The sequence below is a fragment of the Camellia sinensis genome, chromosome 11 (genome assembly GCF_055761805.1).
Source record: "Camellia sinensis isolate YWXY chromosome 11, ASM5576180v1, whole genome shotgun sequence".
In the NCBI taxonomy this organism is placed as follows: Eukaryota; Viridiplantae; Streptophyta; class Magnoliopsida; order Ericales; family Theaceae; genus Camellia; species Camellia sinensis.
The window spans coordinates 80,467,365-80,486,596 of record NC_138971.1 but is presented as its reverse complement, the minus strand read 5'-3'; the positions used below and the strand labels follow the sequence as shown (position 1 = coordinate 80,486,596).

Sequence of the window (19,232 nt, the reverse complement as noted above, 5' to 3'; positions counted from 1 at the left end):
TTTTGGTCGATTGGCTCTACTTTTCGTCGATCGGCCATATCTTTTGGCCAAGACCTTTCCACCAACTTTTGTAGATATTTTTGTGCCAGCTATGACAGCAGGTGAGCACAGATCTCATCCTCCATACACGTGTATGGAGGGATGGAATCAAGACTCAAGCTCGCTCAACAAGCTTAAGATTTGATTTTCTATAAGAAGGGAGGCCCCTCTCCCTTTCCACAGGTTCTGAAAAATTGAGATACAAGTTATACATATCTCTCTCTATATATTTTACCTCTCTCTCTATATTTGCACTTGTTTGTGCTCAAAAGTGTAATTTCTTCACACTTTTGCACTAAAGGACCTACTAGAACACCATCCTTTTGTTGCTGAGGCTTCTGGAGGTTTGTTTTGGAGTTTTTGGACAGGTTTTGGTTAGAAAGAGTTGCTGGAGTTGTAGCTTCAAAGGTTTTCTTCAAGAGTGAGTCAACTATCCCTAAAACCCTTGTTTTGGTTTAAGCTTTTAGACCTATTTGCATGCTTATTTTGGCTTGGCTTTAAACTATAAAAAGCTCTGATTTTGCATGCTTGTAATGTTTGTTTAAGGTCACTTTTGTGTTGGGGGTAGTCTACCCCCTCTTAGGCCTTGTTTGGTCTTGTTCTTGTTCCTTCATTTTAAGCTATTGGCACCACCTTGTTTTGGCCTTCTCACCACTAAAATCCAGAGGATTTTCAGTGGTCAAAAGGTGGTTTTGAGGCCTTAAATAGGAGAGGGTCATCCCCTCTCCTTGTGTCTTGTATGCTTGTATAGATGGATCATCAAAGTGGCATATTTGTCTAGCATGTATTGGTTCTATTTCAGCAAGTTTTTGGTGTTGTTTTAGCATGCCTCAACTCTATTTTAGGTTGGTTTGATAGCATCTTGCATGCTTCACACACTTGTAGTGCAATCTTGCATAATAGCCTAACATGCATCATGTGTTTGACCATCATTCTAGCATGATTTTGGCTTAACTTCTGCAAGCTTTTCATCATGGTTTAGCATGCTCTAGCTCTGATTTGTGTTGTTTTGGTCATGCATGCATTGCTTTGCATAGCCATGGTTCAGTCTAGTTCATTAGCTTTGTGTATTGAGGCCACTAGCATGCATTACTTGGACAACTTTCATGATTTGGCATCATTTGTTATGAGATTTCAGTGCATGCAGTGTGGTCATACACTTGCATTTGTCACTCTTTCAATGCTTTGAAGAGTTGGTAGGTGTAGTGTAACCCTCTTTATTGGCCTTACATGGATCATGCCTTATGCCCTTCGTGTTGGCTTGTTTTAGCTTTGGTCCATGCATGTTTTAGACTCATTTTGGCATGATCTATGACTGTTTTGGTTGTCCTTGGCCCTTTGGGTTTGATTCATGTGGCCTTGGTACAAGTTCCTTGGCTAGCCTTAAGCTTTGAACCTCTTAGCATGCTATGCTTGTATTATGTGCATGATTTGGCATCATTCCTCACATGATTTCTGTGATATCCCTGTTCCGCTATATGTTAATTACTTCTTAATATGAGCATGATTATGTGTTTAATATGATCTTGTGTGCCATTATGTGAAAATACATGGTTTTGAATTTCTATTTATTTACCGTAGGAATATTTGTTTGATTATCTGCTTTGGAAATTAAATTGAAGGCCTTATCGGCCACAGAACCCGAAATCGATTGCGCCATTGTGATTAGCGTAATCTTTAGAGCCTACGGTGAAATTTAATTGAAAATTGATTCAAATCGGATTAAATTGATTTAATTAGTAGTGTTATGCTCAATTTATTTAATATTAAAAAATTGGGAGTAGTGAAGACTTATGTAGAAAGGGCTATGCACTTAATCCTTATGCTTGAGTTCAAAAAATCTGATATTGTGCTCGAAAGAGAGGGGGGAGGCGAACCTAGAGAAGGAAGGAGCTCAAATTAGAGATTTTGCTACGAAACTTGGTGATCTTGGAGCTACACTCAAGAATCAACCATAATTTGTGAGAATTAAGGCTCCTAGGTGTGTAACCCACCCTTGATTCATGGATTTTGTTTGCAAATTGTAAATTCAAAGTTGAATGATGAGAAAGAGCATGGATTGAGTTAGTCTTGGTGAATTTAAAGTCAATAGATGCATGCATGTATGTAATTACTTTGAAATTGCATGTTCGAGCACCAAATGCATGATCCATGTTAGTTTTTAGTTGAAATCCATGTTTTTAACCATCCCTTCATCACATGAGTTGAGAATGAGGGTTATGTGTCACATGCATGTGCAATCCATGGGAGTAGAAGTTTGAATGTTTGAATGTATCATGTTGGACATGAGTTTGATGTAAGATTGGAACATGCATGTGATTAATTTGTGAAATTGGGCTTCTTGATGTTGCAATCTAATGTTTGTACCATGTTAGTACACATATACATGAAGTTTGAGTCAAAATCATGCATTTGGAGCCTTTGAATTTGAAGTTGAAGCACAAAAACATGTTCTGCATGTCCGCTCGAGCATGAATTTCGTACTCCCAGTATTTTTGCAACTTGGATGTCCACTCGAGCGGGGAAAGTCCACGCTCGAGCAGGGAGCTATGTAGATAAACTTTCAGCTCGAGCGTCCGAGTTCACGCTTGAGCGTAAAAATGATGCATCCAGTACTTTTTGCAGACATGGCGTCCGCTCGAGCGGGGTAATTTCACGCTCGAGCGGGGAGCCACGAAGATAGACCTTCCGCTCGAGTGGTAGACTTCAACCTCGAGCGTAATTTTGATGCTCCCAGTACTTTTGCAGGCCTCAAGGGTCCGCTCGAACGGGGAAGTCCACGCTCGAGCAAGGACCCTGTTTACTGAAAATTTGTTTATGCATTCTGAGTTCCGTTTTTTGTTCTCTTTTACTTCTAAGTACTCTTAGGCATTCATTGGGCCTTGTAATTGAATTAAAGAGATAAGAATAAAGCCTAAAGAGGAAAACGTGAATTTAAGAACGGATCAAATTATTTGTGACCCATATGTGTTATGTGATGTGTAGGATCAAGCTCCAGGGCAAATCCATAAGCCGATCACTGTGAGTAATAACTCAACAAGATATTTGAAATATACTGTTGTCCAATTGTTTACTTATATGTGAGTTTTATAAGTTCATTAATCTGAATGGGAGACAACGATTGATATGAATGATTGGGCCGAAGGCTGATTGATATGAATGATTGGGCCGAAGGCCAATTGACATGAATCATGGGGCCAAAGGCCGATTGATACGAATGATTGGCCAAAGGCCGATTGACATGAATGGTTGGGCCGAAGGCCGATTGACACGAATAATTGGGCTGAAGGCCGATTGACATGAGATATAAATGATTGGGCCAAAGGCCGATAGATATAAATGATTGGGCCAAAGACCGTTTGCTGTAACTGTTTCAATGATTGCTTATGTATCTTCCTCATTTGATATTATTCACTGGGCATTCGCTCACGCTCATTCATGTACATGTAGGTGAGCCAAGGGACGTCCAAAACCAGCCCTGGTGAAATTGTGAGAAACAGTCGAAGTTTTGAGGAGTCAACCGAAACGTCTCACGCACGAGACTGTCTTGGGTTCGACTGACTTAAACCTGTATGATCCTGTATGCACAATGTTCTATGTTAGTGTATAAGCACAGCTCTATGGATAAAGTTTTAAATTTGCTTCCATTTGGCCTCTTTACTCTGATGAGTTTTGTTGTAAGTGGTTTGAGGCCGTAGGCAATCTCGCGATTACTAGCCGATTATGGCCTTAACCAATAGGGCGGGTTCTGGTCATGACAGAGTGGTATCAAAGCACGAGTTAATAACTCACACACTCGTCCAAAAGAGCATTAAGCGTCTTGAAAAGACCTAGGATGCATTCATGTGATAAGTATGACTTTGATAGTATCGAGAATGCATTTGAATGTTTCAATGTGAACGACTATGTGTTATAAATTTGTGAATTGCTGCTTTGCAAATTATTTGAATATGTATGCTCTGTAATATATGCATACCTGTGAATCTTTTGTACAAAGTATAATGTAAGTTTAATCAGATGGTGAGAACAAGAGGTGATGAGATAGAGGAATCTTCTACTACCAGACTAGATAGAATGGAAAGACTGATTCAGAAAATGGCAGAGGCATTGAGGCAACAACAGGAATGGCAACAACAGTGGCAGCAACCACATCCTCCACCTCCACCTCTGGCACCTCCTGTGCTAGATAATTAGAATGATGACCGAATCATAGCCCTCACCAAAGAGTTCAAGAAAATGAAACCACAACAGTTCCATGGTGGATTAGATCCTTTGAAAGCTGAAGCTTGGGTCCTCGGCATCGAAAAATTGTTTGAAGTGTTCCCGTGTTCGGATACACAGAAAATGCTTCTAGCCACCTTTATGCTAGAAGACGAAGCAAGAAGATGGTGGATGTTAATGCATGAGAATTACAAAGATGCTGATTGGGCAAAATGTTTGGAAATTTTCTATGACAAGTACTTCTCGTAGTGTGTCCGGGATAGGAAAGTAGCAGAGTTCATGGAACTTAAGCAAGACAGTGTGACTGTAGCTGAGTATGAGGCCAAATTTACTGAGTTGGCCAGGTTTGCAGCACACGTGATTGATACGGACTATAAGAAGGCGAGGCATTTTGAAGGTGGGCTTCAAAGCGACATTTTAGAAAGAGTGAATGTTTTGAAGCTAGAAACCTACATTGGGGTGCTAGACAGGGCCATCATATCGGAGGGTAACATAGCTAGATAGGCTAAGCCGATGACAGGATGGAAAGGCAACAAAAGGCAGGGCTTCTTTTCAAAGAAGAAGTTTTCAAAGAAGCAAAATATTGGCTCCTCGAATACTTCTAATTCTTCCCGAGATACAACCCCGTTGTGTACCACTTGTGGTAATCCTCGAATACTTCTAATTCTTCGCGAGATACAACCCCGTTGTGTACCACTTGTGGTAATAGGCATCGTGGGGTTTGTTACCGTGTGACAGGAGCTTGTTTTAATTGTGGTAAACAGGGGCATATGGCCAGAGATTGCAAACAGAGCAGAGGAAAATTTGCTGCTAGTTCGACAGCATCAGTCCCAAAACCAAGAAATGCTACGAGATCTACTCCCGTCGAAGATACCGTGAGACAGGGGAGAGTTTTTGCGCTTGTTCCGGGCGATACCCGGAATGCCAACACAGTTGTCTCAGGTACCATTTCTATATGTAATCAAGATGCCTTTGTGTTAATTGACTCTGGATCAACACACTCATTTGTAACATGTGCATTTGCATCTAGACTGGGTAGACCTCTAGAATTATTGCCATATCTACTATGTGTGTCTGCTCCATCTGGGGAATCTGTAGTGTGTGAAACTGTCTATCGTTTTTGTGACATGCGAATTGGAAATGCCATTCTATATGTGGACTTGTTACCCTTGAACTTTAGGCACTTTGACATAATTTTGGGCATGGACTGGTTAACTAAATATTGTGCCACCATTGACTATGTGACCAAACGAGTTGTGTTTAGGCCACCAGAACAAGAGGAAACTGTGTTTGTGGGTAACGGGGTAGTGCCTCCACCTTATTTGATATCTGCAATGAAAGCATGTAAATTGATCAAGAAAGGGTGCCAGGGTTATTTGTACTGTGTTGTCTGAACAATCTTTGAATGCTGAATTGAATGATATCCCTATTGTTAGAGAATTTCCAGATGTGTTTCCAAACGAATTACTAGGGGAATTGGTAGATAGGGAGATAGAGTTTACTATTGAAACTGTGCCAGGCACCCAGCCCATTTCTAAAACTCCTTACAGAATGGTCACTGCCGAAATGAAAGAATTGAAAGAACAGTTGCAAGACCTGCTTGACAAGGGGTTTATTCGATCTAGCACTTCGCCTTGGAGTGCACCAGTATTGTTTGTGAAAAAGAAGGATGGAACTTTGCGTTTGTGCATCGATTATCGGGAATTGAACAAGGTAGCAATAAAGAACAAATATCCCCTACCCCGTATTGATGACTTATTTGACCAATTGCAGGGATCAAAGCTATTTTCTAAGATTGATTTGAGATCCGGGTATCATCAGCAGAAAGTTAAGGCAGAGGATGTTGAGAAAACCGCATGCAGAACGAGGTATGGACATTTTGAGTTTCTTGTTAAGCCATTTGGAGTGACTAATGCTCCGGCAGCATTTATGGACTTAATGAACAGAATTTTTAAAACCTACCTTGACGAATTCGTTGTGGTTTTTATTGATGACATTTTAATATATTTCAAAGATAGACTTGAACATGAACATCATTTGAGAACTGTCCTACAAATACTTCGGGAAAGAAAATTATTTGCTAAACTAAAGAAATGTGAGTTTTGGTTGGATGAAGTTGTTTTCTTAGGGCATGTGATCAACAAGGAAGGAATTTCAGTGGACCCTCAGAAAATAGAGGCAATTTTGAATTGGCCTATACCGACCAATGTAACAGAAGTCCGCAGTTTTATGGGTTTAACTGGGTACTACAGGAGGTTAGCGAAAGATTTTTCAAAAATAGTTGTGCCTCTTACCTAGTTGACATGCAAGGCGCAATCATTTGAATGAAACGACGAAAGAGAATCTGCCTTTCATGAACTAAAAACAAGGCTGACCACAGCACCAATTTTGACACTACCTTCAGGTACGAAGAATTTTGTAATTTTCAGTGATGCGTCTTATAGCAGACATCAGCGACGGAATATATGTCTGACGTCGCTTGGGTTTCTAGTTCGGAAACCGCTTTCATACCGGCGAATAGAGCATCTTCCTGCCGCTGTAAGGCGTTGATGAGCCGGATTAAACTTTCGGCGTTGTTTTCGCCGACGACCAGCAAGGACCAGTGCAGCAACAATAGATCCGGCTCGTATTTTAAAATCAACCGCCGAAATTGTCCTAGATCTCCGCGATCCATTTGCAAAATAATTCAAACTCCCCCAACTATTTTGGCTTATATAATTTCCCGCCTGCGCTTGCCTTTGTCGACTTTTAATCCTGGCCGCAGATCGGGGAGCGGCGCTTGCCTTTTTAGATTTTTAATCCTGGCCGCAGATCTGGGCGCGGAGCGGAGACACTAGCCGACAACACGCCTCAAAATGCGGAAGGGAGCACCAATCGGGGGACGACACGTGGCGCGGGGGGAGCGTCCCAGGTAATATTAGTGGGACGCTCCCGGGCACCTATATAACTCACTCCCTAACTCTCTTCCACCAGTAAAGTTTTTGAGAGAGTGACTTGCGTCATCCGAGAGAGTAAGTGACGTCATCGAGAGTGAGTTATGGCATCAATGCGACGTCGTTTTAGAATCCAAAACAAGAACATTTTCCTCACGTATGCCCAGTGTTCTATTCTTAAAGAGAGATTGTTAGAGAAAATTAGAGCGCTGTTCAACACCAGGGGTCCAAATTATGTGAGGGTTGCACATGAATTACATGAGGATGGGCAACCACATCTCCATGCTCTTGTCCAGTTCCCATACCGTTTTCAGACGCAGGATCAACGGTTCTTCGACGTTACACACGATCGAAATAGTCGCCATTTCCATCCAAATGTACAGGGAGCATACAACCATCAGAATGTGCTGGAATACATCTCCAAACACGGGGATTACACGAAATGGGGCGAATTCCGTGAGAGGAGCCGCTGCGCTAACCAGAATAACAAAGACAATATATACCGGGATGCACTTGCAGTCGGCACTAAGGACGAAGCACTAGCAGTGGTACGAAATGGCGACCCAAAATGTTTCTGGTTAAATTATGACAAATTGTCATCAAATTATGACCGGATTTCATTTAATCCACCATTGCCGTATGTTCATCCATTTACAGACACAGTATGGGTCGTTCCAGCAGCAATACAGCAATGGGTTGCAGACAATATAACAGACGAAGCCCAAAGACCGCATAGGCCCAAAAGCATTATAATTGAAGGCCCATCTAGAATTGGGAAAACATGTTGGGCCCGGTCTTTGGGACCACATAATTATTATTCAGGCCACATCGACCTGAGGGACCACAAGAACGACGCTTTCTACAACATAATTGATGATGTGGCCCCACAATATTTGAAACATTGGCGCGAGTTTATTGGAGCGCAACGGGACTTTTTTTCAAATTGTAAATATGCCCGCCCAAAGAAAATAACGGGCGGGATTCCAAGTATTATATTATGCAACCCCGGAGAAGACTCCAGCTACAAAGAGTATTTGGAAAAACATGAACACGCCGGGCTCAAAGCGTGGACGATCCGAAACGCAGAATTCTACACACTCAACGAGCCCCTGTTCGCCAGAGCCAATCAAGAAGAGACATCGTAATGCAAAGAAGAAGGCCCAACGCAGGAAGATATTCCACTTCCAATGCGGGTGTTCATTATTCCATGTCAACGGATGTATCGAACCACATACATTGGAGAGAGAGGACGCTGTCAGGGGTCTTTTACGACACTTTGATGAACCCGATGTGGTTCAAAGCAATAGATGCCACATCAAACGTACCAGTATCCAATATACCAATTTACAATCCAAAGATAGGCGATACAATGTGGCAAAAACTAACGTTTAAGTCTATGATGATTGACAAATGCAAGCTGAGCTACAGGCCACAGTGTCCGTTTAATTCCACCGGCCGTGTCGAAGTCGAAATACGAGACACACGGCTACGAGCGGATGATCAATTACAGGCCCGATTCACGTTTCCAGTTACATGCCCAGTAGACATTACATATTTTGGAAACGCCTATGCTGTCGCAGATAAGAAAGGATGTCCATGGACAGGGTCCTACAAATTGCTTCAAACAAACATCAACGATGATGTGAAATATTGCAAAATGAAAGCCACATTGGCTTTCCAAAAATCATCGTTCCCAGAGGAAATTACGTATCGGCCGCCATTAATAACTGTTTTGTCCAAGGTATTCAACAATAGCCACGTGGATATTTGGCACGTGGAGCGTAAGGTGACGAAGGCAAGACTAACTCGCAGCAATTCCGAATCACATTTTCGATCAACGAAGACATTATCAGCACCGATGGGCCAATACGGTTCATCGGCCCAAAGAATAATGGCGGCACGAATGTCAGCAAGTTCAATTCGAGATGGGCCTGAATCATTCAGTCGGCGCGACATAATTTTGCCGACCCACGGCCCATCAGTATTCAACACTGGCCCAAATAATCAGCCTAGCGGCCCAGCTGACATAGGCCCATCTGTAAGCGAGGCCGGATCCAATAACTCAGAATCATCAAGACTCACTACAGACGAGGTGTCCAAATTAATAGGCGAAGCTGTAAAAGCCGCAGTAGAAGGATCCACATCAGCCCAGAAAACAAATGTACAACGAAGGCCATTGTAAAATAATTTGTAACCAATATTTGTAATAAGAAGAAATTATTTTACTAGTAACAATATTTTAATCTACAGTTCAGATGCGCCCTTACAATCGAGTTTGTGCGACATTCCCACACAAAATAACAAATAATTGCGTTTTTTACAATATTATTGTAGGCGCCATTAAATTGACCTAAACTATCGCGGAATTCGGATACAACATTTTTTCCGATGTTGATAAATGTTTTAACGCCTTGACGGCTAACAACTGGAGTTTCATCATTTGATTGCGGCGGCATCAGAACGGGGACACGCCGTAATACAACAAAACGGTCTATTTCCGTGCCCCTGACCATACAACCAGTTCGTGGGTCACCATTGGACCACAGGAAAACATCTTCAAACTTTGGCGTATACGCAGGATTAGGAAACCGGTCCAACACAACGACAAATTCACATTGGCCATTGTCGAGTATAGCAGATGGATCAATGCCCGCAGTTTGTTCCGCAGCCTGAGTAGGGGCGTCACGCATATCGCTTTCGAGGCCAGGCGTATCAGCAGCAACTTGGGAAAGACCACCAGTTTGACGTAAAACTACACCCTGGATGTAGAGTCCTAACAACTTCAATTTTCGGGATAGCCGTTCATCCCTTTCAGTACCAACCTCCGGCAAATCAAAATGGAAAAAATGAGGCTCATCATACGGGAGAAAATCGTCAATCCTCCAGATGGAATCACACAACGATTTAGACGTGAATCGTTTTTTTTTTGTAATAACTTTGTTTCCGTAGTTTAAAATAACTTCGACCGGAAACACCAGATCTGCTGGAGGTTGTCCAACGGCGACTAAAATTTAATTTAGTTCTAGCTGTATATGGACGCCGTTGCGAAAATCGGAAAGTAGTCGCCATAATCGATGATCAGGAACCCACCATTAAATGCATCACATCGATTATATTTTATAGGCGTAATATGTTGACCGTGACATGGGTCAACATGAACAGTTAACCTTGTTTAAATCAGGTTCCTGTATAACGTATGGCACAGAATAATAACAGATCACCCATGATGCAGAAAAATCAACGCGTGGGCCATACGGCGGTTAACTGTTTTCACAATCAGCTAGCGCTTGCCTTTAAATTCAAATTTCTCGCTTGCGCTTTCCTTTTTCGATTTTTAATCCTGGCCGCAGATCTGGGCGCGGAGCGGAGACACTAGCCGACAACACGCCTCAAAATGCGGAAGGGAGCACCAATCGGGGGACGACACGTGGCGCGGGGGGGAGCGTCCCAGGTAATATTAGTGGGACGCTCCTGGGCACCTATATAACTCACTCCCTAACTCTCTTCCACCAGTAAAGTTTTCAGAGAGTGACTTGCGTCATCCGAGAGAGTAAGTGACGTCATCGAGAGTGAGTTATGGAATCAATGCGACGTCGTTTTAGAGAACGCGTTTTAAATTAATTATTCTCCCAACTCCATGAAATAGGATATATAAGAACATACATTAGCCATTGATGCCCCATCCGAGAATTGTGTGCCTGACAATTCTAACAGATCGCTGCGCTATCATAATGTCTGAAGAAATCCAACAAGCCGATCTTACAGATAATCTCCAAGAAAATGAAGAGGGCGATTTGGAAACCCAAATCATAGATGCCACATCAAACGTACCAGTATCCAATATACCAATTTACAATCCAAAGATAGGCGATACAATGTGGCAAAAACTAACGTTTAAGTCTATGATGATTGACAAATGCAAGCTGAGCTACAGGCCACAGTGTCCGTTTAATTCCACCGGCCGTGTCGAAGTCAAAATACGAGACACACGGCTACGAGCGGATGATCAATTACAGGCCCGATTCACGTTTCCAGTTACATGCCCAGTAGACATTACATATTTTGGAAACGCCTATGCTGCCGCAGATAAGAAAGGATGTCCATGGACAGGGTCCTACGAATTGCCTCAAACAAACATCAATGATGATGTGAAATATTGCAAAATGAAAGCCACATTGGCTTTCCAAACATCATCGTTCCCAGAGGAAATTACGTATCGGCCGCCATTAATAACTGTTTTGTCCAAGGTATTCAACAATAGCCACGTGGATATTTGGCACGTGGAGCGCAAGGTGACGAAGGCAAGACTAACTCACAGCAATTCCGAATCACATTTTCGATCCACGAAGACATTATCAGCACCGATGGGCCAATACGGTTCATCGGCCCAAAGAATAATGGCGGCACGAATGTCAGCAAGTTCAATTCGAGATGGGCCTGAATCATTCAGTCGACGCGACATAATTTTGCCGACCCACGGCCCATCAGTATTCAACACTGGCCCAAATAATCAGCCTAGCGGCCCAGCTGACATAGGCCCATCTGTAAGCGAGGCCGGATCCAATAACTCAGAATCATCAAGACTCACTACAGACGAGGTGTCCAAATTAATAGGCGAAGCTGTAAAAGCCGCAGTAGAAGGATCCACATCAGCCCAGAAAACAAATGTACAACGAAGGCCATTGTAAAATAATTTGTAACCAATATTTGTAATAAGAAGAAATTATTTTACTAGTAACAATATTTTAATCTACAGTTCAGATGCGCCCTTACAATCGAGTTTGTGCGACATTCCCACACAAAATAATATCCCTAACTACCAATTCTCAACAAGGAAGGAATTTCAGTGGACCCTCAGAAAATTACAAATAATTTTCAGAGGATGTTGAGAAAACCGCATGCAGAACGAGGTATGGACATTTTGAGTTTCTTGTTATGCCATTTGGAATGACTAATGCTCCGGCAGCATTTATGGACTTAATGAACAGAATTTTTAAAACCTACCTTGACGAATTCGTTGTGGTTTTTATTGATGACATTTTAATATATTTCAAAGATAGACTTGAACATGAACATCATTTGAGAACTGTCCTACAAATACTTCGGGAAAGAAAATTATTTGCTAAACTAAAGAAATGTGAGTTTTGGTTGGATGAAGTTGTTTTCTTAGGGCATGTGATCAACAAGGAAGGAATTTCAGTGGACCCTCAGAAAATTACAAATAATTTTCCGAGGATGTTGAGAAAACCGCATGCAGAACGAGGTATGGACATTTTGAGTTTCTTGTTATGCCATTTGGAGTGACTAATGCTCCGGCAGCATTTATGGACTTAATGAACAGAATTTTTAAAACCTACCTTGACGAATTCGTTGTGGTTTTTATTGATGACATTTTAATATATTTCAAAGATAGACTTGAACATGAACATCATTTGAGAACTGTCCTACAAATACTTCGGGAAAGAAAATTATTTGCTAAACTAAAGAAATGTGAGTTTTGGTTGGATGAAGTTGTTTTCTTAGGGCATGTGATCAACAAGGAAGGAATTTCAGTGGACCCTCAGAAAATAGACGCAATTTTGAATTGGCCTATACCGACCAATGTAACAGAAGTCCGCAGTTTTATGGGTTTAACTGGGTACTACAGGAGGTTAGCGAAAGATTTTTCAAAAATAGTTGTGCCTCTTACCCAGTTGACATGCAAGGCGCAATCATTTGAATGAAACGACGAAAGAGAATCTGCCTTTCATGAACTAAAAACAAGGCTGACAATGAAGAAATCCAACAAGCCGATCTTACAGATAATCTCCAAGAAAATGAAGAGGGCGATTTGGAAACCCAAATCATAGATGCCACATCAAACGTACCAGTATCCAATATACCAATTTACAATCCAAAGATAGGCGATACAATGTGGCAAAAACTAACGTTTAAGTCTATGATGATTGACAAATGCAAGCTGAGCTACAGGCCACAGTGTCCGTTTAATTCCACCGGCCGTGTCGAAGTCGAAATACGAGACACACGGCTACGATCGGATGATCAATTACAGGCCCGATTCACGTTTCCAGTTACATGCCCAGTAGACATTACATATTTTGGAAACGCCAATGCTGCCGCAGATAAGAAAGGATGTCCATGGACAGGGTCCTACAAATTGCTTCAAACAAACATCAACGATGATGTGAAATATTGCAAAATGAAAGCCACATTGGCTTTCCAAACATCATCGTTCCCAGAGGAAATTACGTATCGGCCGCCATTAATAATTGTTTTGTCCAAGGTATTCAACAATAGCCACGTGGATATTTGGCACGTGGAGCGCAAGGTGACGAAGGCAAGACTAACTCGCAGCAATTCCGAATCACATTTTCGATCCACGAAGACATTATCAGCACCGATGGGCCAATACGGTTCATCGGCCCAAAGAATAATGGCGGCACGAATGTCAGCAAGTTAAATTCGAGATGGGCCTGAATCATTCAGTCGGCGCGACATAATTTTGCCGACCCACGGCCCATCAGTATTCAACACTGGCCCAAATAATCAGCCTAGCGGCCCAGCTGACATAGGCCCATCTGTAAGCGAGGCCGGATCCAATAACTCAGAATCATCAAGACTCACTACAGACGAGGTGTCCAAATTAATAGGCGAAGCTGTAAAAGCCGCAGTAGAAGGATCCACATCAGCCCAGAAAACAAATGTACAACGAAGGCCATTGTAAAATAATTTGTAACCAATATTTGTAATAAGAAGAAATTATTTTACTAGTAACAATATTTTAATCTACAGTTCAGATGCGCCCTTACAATCGAGTTTGTGCGACATTCCCACACAAAATAACAAATAATTGCGTTTTTTACAATATTATTGTAGGCGCCATTAAATTGACCTAAACTATCGCGAAATTCGGATACAACATTTTTTCCGATGTTGAGAAATGTTTTAACGCCTTGACGGCTAACAACTGGAGTTTCATCATTTGATTGCGGCGGCATCAGAACGGGGACACGCCGCAATACAACAAAATGGTCTATTTTCGTGCCCCTGACCATACAACCAGTTCGTGGGTCACCATTGGACCACAAGAAAACATCTTCAAACTTTGGCATATACGCAGGATTAGGAAACCGGTCCAACACAACGACAAATTCACATTGGCCATTGTCGAGTATAGCAGATGGATCAATGCCCGCAGTTTGTTCCGCAGCCTGAGTAGGGGCGTCACGCATATCGCTTTCGAGGCCAGGCGTATCAGCAGCAACTTGGGAAAGACCACCAGTTTGACGTAAAACTACACCCTGGATGTAGAGTCCTAACAACTTCAATTTTCGGGATAGCCGTTCATCCCTTTCAGTACCAACCTCCGGCAAATCAAAATGGAAAAAATGAGGCTCATCATACGGGAGAAAATCGTCAATCCTCCAGATGGAATCACACAACGATTTAGACGTGAATCGTTTTTTTTTGTAATAACTTTGTTTCCGTAGTTTAAAATAACTTCGACCGGAAACACCAGATCTGCTGGAGGTTGTCCAACGGCGACTAAAATTTAATTTAGTTCTAGCTGTATATGGACGCCGTTGCGAAAATCGGAAAGTAGTCGCCATAATCGATGATCAGGAACCCACCATTAAATGCATCACATCGATTATATTTTATAGGCGTAATATGTTGACCGTGACATGGGTCAACATGAACAGTTAACCATGTTTAAATCAGGTTCCTGTATAACGTATGGCACAGAATAATAACAGATCACCCATGATGCAGAAAAATCAACGCGTGGGCCATACGGCGGTTAACTGTTTTCACAATCAGCTAGCGCTTGCCTTTAAATTCAAATTTCCCGCTTGCGCTTGCCTTTTTCGATTTTTAATCCTGGCCGCAGATCTGGGCGCGGAGCGGAGACACTAGCCGACAACACACCTCAAAATGCGGAAGGGAGCACCAATCGGGGGACGACACGTGGCGCGGGGGGAGCGTCCCAGGTAATATTAGTGGGACGCTCCTGGGCACCTATATAACTCACTCCCTAACTCTCTTCCACCAGTAAAGTTTTCAGAGAGTGACTTGCGTCATCCGAGAGAGTAAGTGACGTCATCGAGAGTGAGTTATGGCATCAATGCGACGTCGTTTTAGAGAACGCGTTTTAAATTAATTATTCTCCCAACTCCATGAAATAGGATATATAAGAACATACATTAGCCATTGATGCCCCATACGAGAATTGTGTGCCTGACAATTCTAACAGATCGCTGCGCTATCATAATGTCTGAAGAAATCCAACAAGCCGATCTTACAGATAATCTCCAAGAAAATGAAGAGGGCGATTTGGAAACCCAAATCATAGATGCCACATCAAACGTACCAGTATCCAATATACCAATTTACAATCCAAAGATAGGCGATACAATGTGGCAAAAACTAACGTTTAAGTCTATGATGATTGACAAATGCAAGCTGAGCTACAGGCCACAGTGTCCGTTTAATTCCACCGGCCGTGTCGAAGTCGAAATACGAGACACACGGCTACGAGCGGATGATCAATTACAGGCCCGATTCACGTTTCCAGTTACATGCCCAGTAGACATTACATATTTTGGAAACGCCTATGCTGCCGCAGATAAGAAAGGATGTCCATGGACAGGGTCCTACAAATTGCTTCAAACAAACATCAACGATGATGTGAAATATTGCAAAATGAAAGCCACATTGGCTTTCCAAACATCATCGTTCCCAGAGGAAATTACGTATCGGCCGCCATTAATAACTGTTTTGTCCAAGGTATTCAACAATAGCCACGTGGATATTTGGCACGTGGAGCGCAAGGTGACGAAGGCAAGACTAACTCGCAGCAATTCCGAATCACATTTTCGATCCACGAAGACATTATCAGCACCGATGAGCCAATACGGTTCATCGGCCCAAAGAATAATGGCGGCACGAATGTCAGCAAGTTCAATTCGAGATGGGCATGAATCATTCAGTCGGCGCGACATAATTTTGCCGACCCACGGCCCATCAGTATTCAACACTGGCCCAAATAATCAGCCTAGCGGCCCAGCTGACATAGGCCCATCTGTAAGCGAGGCCGGATCCAATAACTCAGAATCATCAAGACTCACTACAGACGAGGTGTCCAAATTAATAGGCGAAGCTGTAAAAGCCGCAGTAGAAGGATCCACATCAGCCCAGAAAACAAATGTACAACGAAGGCCATTGTAAAATAATTTGTAACCAATATTTGTAATAAGAAGAAATTATTTTACTAGTAACAATATTTTAATCTACAGTTCAGATGCGCCCTTACAATCGAGTTTGTGCGACATTCCCACACAAAATAACAAATAATTGCGTTTTTTACAATATTATTGTAGGCGCCATTAAATTGACCTAAACTATCGCGGAATTCGGATACAACATTTTTTCCGATGTTGATAAATGTTTTAACGCCTTGACGGCTAACAACTGGAGTTTCATCATTTGATTGCGGCGGCATCAGAACGGGGACACGCCGTAATACAACAAAACGGTCTATTTCCGTGCCCCTGACCATACAACCAGTTCGTGGGTCACCATTGGACCACAGGAAAACATCTTCAAACTTTGGCGTATACGCAGGATTAGGAAACCGGTCCAACACAACGACAAATTCACATTGGCCATTGTCGAGTATAGCAGATGGATCAATGCCCGCAGTTTGTTCCGCAGCCTGAGTAGGGGCGTCACGCATATCGCTTTCGAGGCCAGGCGTATCAGCAGCAACTTGGGAAAGACCACCAGTTTGACGTAAAACTACACCCTGGATGTAGAGTCCTAACAACTTCAATTTTCGGGATAGCCGTTCATCCCTTTCAGTACCAACCTCCGGCAAATCAAAATGGAAAAAATGAGGCTCATCATACGGGAGAAAATCGTCAATCCTCACGTTTTTTTTTGTAATAACTTTGTTTCCGTAGTTTAAAATAACTTCGACCGGAAACACCAGATCTGCTGGAGGTTGTCCAACGGCGACTAAAATTTAATTTAGTTCTAGCTGTATATGGACGCCGTTGCGAAAATCGAAAAGTAGTCGCCATAATCGATGATCAGGAACCCACCATTAAATGCATCACATCGATTATATTTTATAGGCGTAATATGTTGACCGTGACATGGGTCAACATGAACAGTTAACCATGTTTAAATCAGGTTCCTGTATAACGTATGGCACAGAATAATAACAGATCACCCATGATGCAGAAAAATCAACGCGTGGGCCATACGGCGGTTAAGCTGGGCAAATACAGTCTCCGACAGGCTTCTGCGACCAGGGGCTGTCAGCCACATATACATTGTCGCTGTAAACGTCCAGATTCCCAATGCTTTCCGGAGGTTGTAGTTGAATAGGCATCGTATCTTGTAGACCCCCTCGTTGCCCGGTCTGGAGAGGTCTATTGCTTTGAACCACATCGGGTTCATCAAAGTGTCGTAAAAGACCCCTGACAGCGTCCTCTCTCTCCAATGTATGTGGTTCGATACATCCGTTGACGTGGAATAACGAACACCCGCATTGGAAGTGGAATATCTTCCTGCGTTGGGCCTTCTTCTTTGCATTACGATGTCTCTTCTTGATTGGCTCTGGCGAACAGGGGCTCGTTGAGTGTGTAGAATTCTGCGTTTCGGATCGTCCACGCTTTGAGCCCGGCGTGTTCATGTTTTTCCAAATACTCTTTGTAGCTGGACTCCTCTCCGGGGTTGCATAATATAATACTTGGAATCCCGCCCGTTATTTTCTTTGGGCGGGCATATTTACAATTTGAAAAAAAGTCCCGTTGCGCTCCAATAAACTCGCGCCAATGTTTCAAATATTGTGGGGCCACATCATCAATTATGTTGTAGAAAGCGTCGTTCTCGTGGTCCCTCAGGTCGATGTGGCCTGAATAATAATTATGTGGTCCCAAAGACCGGGCCCAACATGTTTTCCCAATTCTAGATGGGCCTTCAATTATAATGCTTTTGGGCCTATGCGGTCTTTGGGCTTCGTCTGTTATATTGTCTGCAACCCATTGCTGTATTGCTGCTGGAACGACCCATACTGTGTCTGTAAATGGATGAACATACGGCAATGGTGGATTAAATGAAATCCGGTCATAATTTGATGACAATTTGTCATAATTTAACCAGAAACATTTTGGGTTGCCATTTCGTACCACTGCTAGTGCTTCGTCCTTAGTGCCGGCTGCAAGTGCATCCCGGTATATATTGTCTTTGTTATTCTGGTTAGCGCAGCGGCTCCTCTCACAGAATTCGCCCCATTCCGTGTAATCCCCGTGTTTGGAGATGTATTCCAGCAAATTCTGATGGTTGTATGCTCCCTGTACATTTGGATGGAAATGGCGACTATTTCGATCGTGTGTAACGTCGAAGAACCGTTGATCCTGCGTCTGAAAACGGTATGGGAACTGGACAAGAGCATGGAGATGTGGTTGCCCATCCTCATGTAATTCATGTGCAACCCTCACATAATTTGGACCCCTGGTGGTGAACAGCGCTCTAATTTTCTCTAACAATCTCTCTTTAGGAATAAAACACTGGGCATACGTGAGGAAAATGTTCTTGTTTTGGATTCTAAAACGACGTCGCATTGATGCCATAACTCACTCTCGATGACGTCACTTACTCTCTCGGATGACGCAAGTCACTCTCTCAAAACCTTTACTGGTGGAAGAGAGTTAGGGAGTGAGTTATATAGGTGCCCGGGAGCGTCCTACTAATATTACCTGGGACGCTCCCCCCCGCGCCACGTGTCGTCCCCCGATTGGTGCTCCCTTCCGCATTTTGAGGCGTGTTGTCGGCTAGTGTCTCCGCTCCGCGCCCAGATCTGCGGCCAGGATTAAAAATCTAAAAAGGCAAGCGCCGCTCCCCGATCTGCGGCCAGGATTAAAAGTCGACAAAGGCAAGCGCAGGCGGGAAATTATATAAGCCAAAACAATTGGGGGAGTTTGAATTATTTTGCAAATGGATCGCGGAGATCTAGGACAATTTCGGCGGTTG

General features: G+C 42.8%; 2 protein-coding genes across 2 annotated transcripts; one reads left to right on the top strand and one right to left on the bottom strand.

Moving 5' to 3' along the window:
* The first annotated feature begins 7,297 nt into the window (after nucleotides 1-7,297).
* On the top strand, nucleotides 7,298-8,338 carry LOC145802437 (uncharacterized). Its single transcript, XM_082895152.1, has one exon. The coding sequence runs from the start codon at nucleotides 7,298-7,300 to the stop codon at nucleotides 8,336-8,338; it is 1,041 nt and encodes a 346-aa protein (XP_082751278.1).
* A 9,453-nt stretch (nucleotides 8,339-17,791) lies between these two features.
* LOC145802436 (uncharacterized) lies at nucleotides 17,792-18,832 on the bottom strand. The gene has a single exon (XM_082895151.1). The coding sequence runs from the start codon at nucleotides 18,830-18,832 to the stop codon at nucleotides 17,792-17,794; it is 1,041 nt and encodes a 346-aa protein (XP_082751277.1).
* Nucleotides 18,833-19,232: the final 400 nt, after the last annotated feature.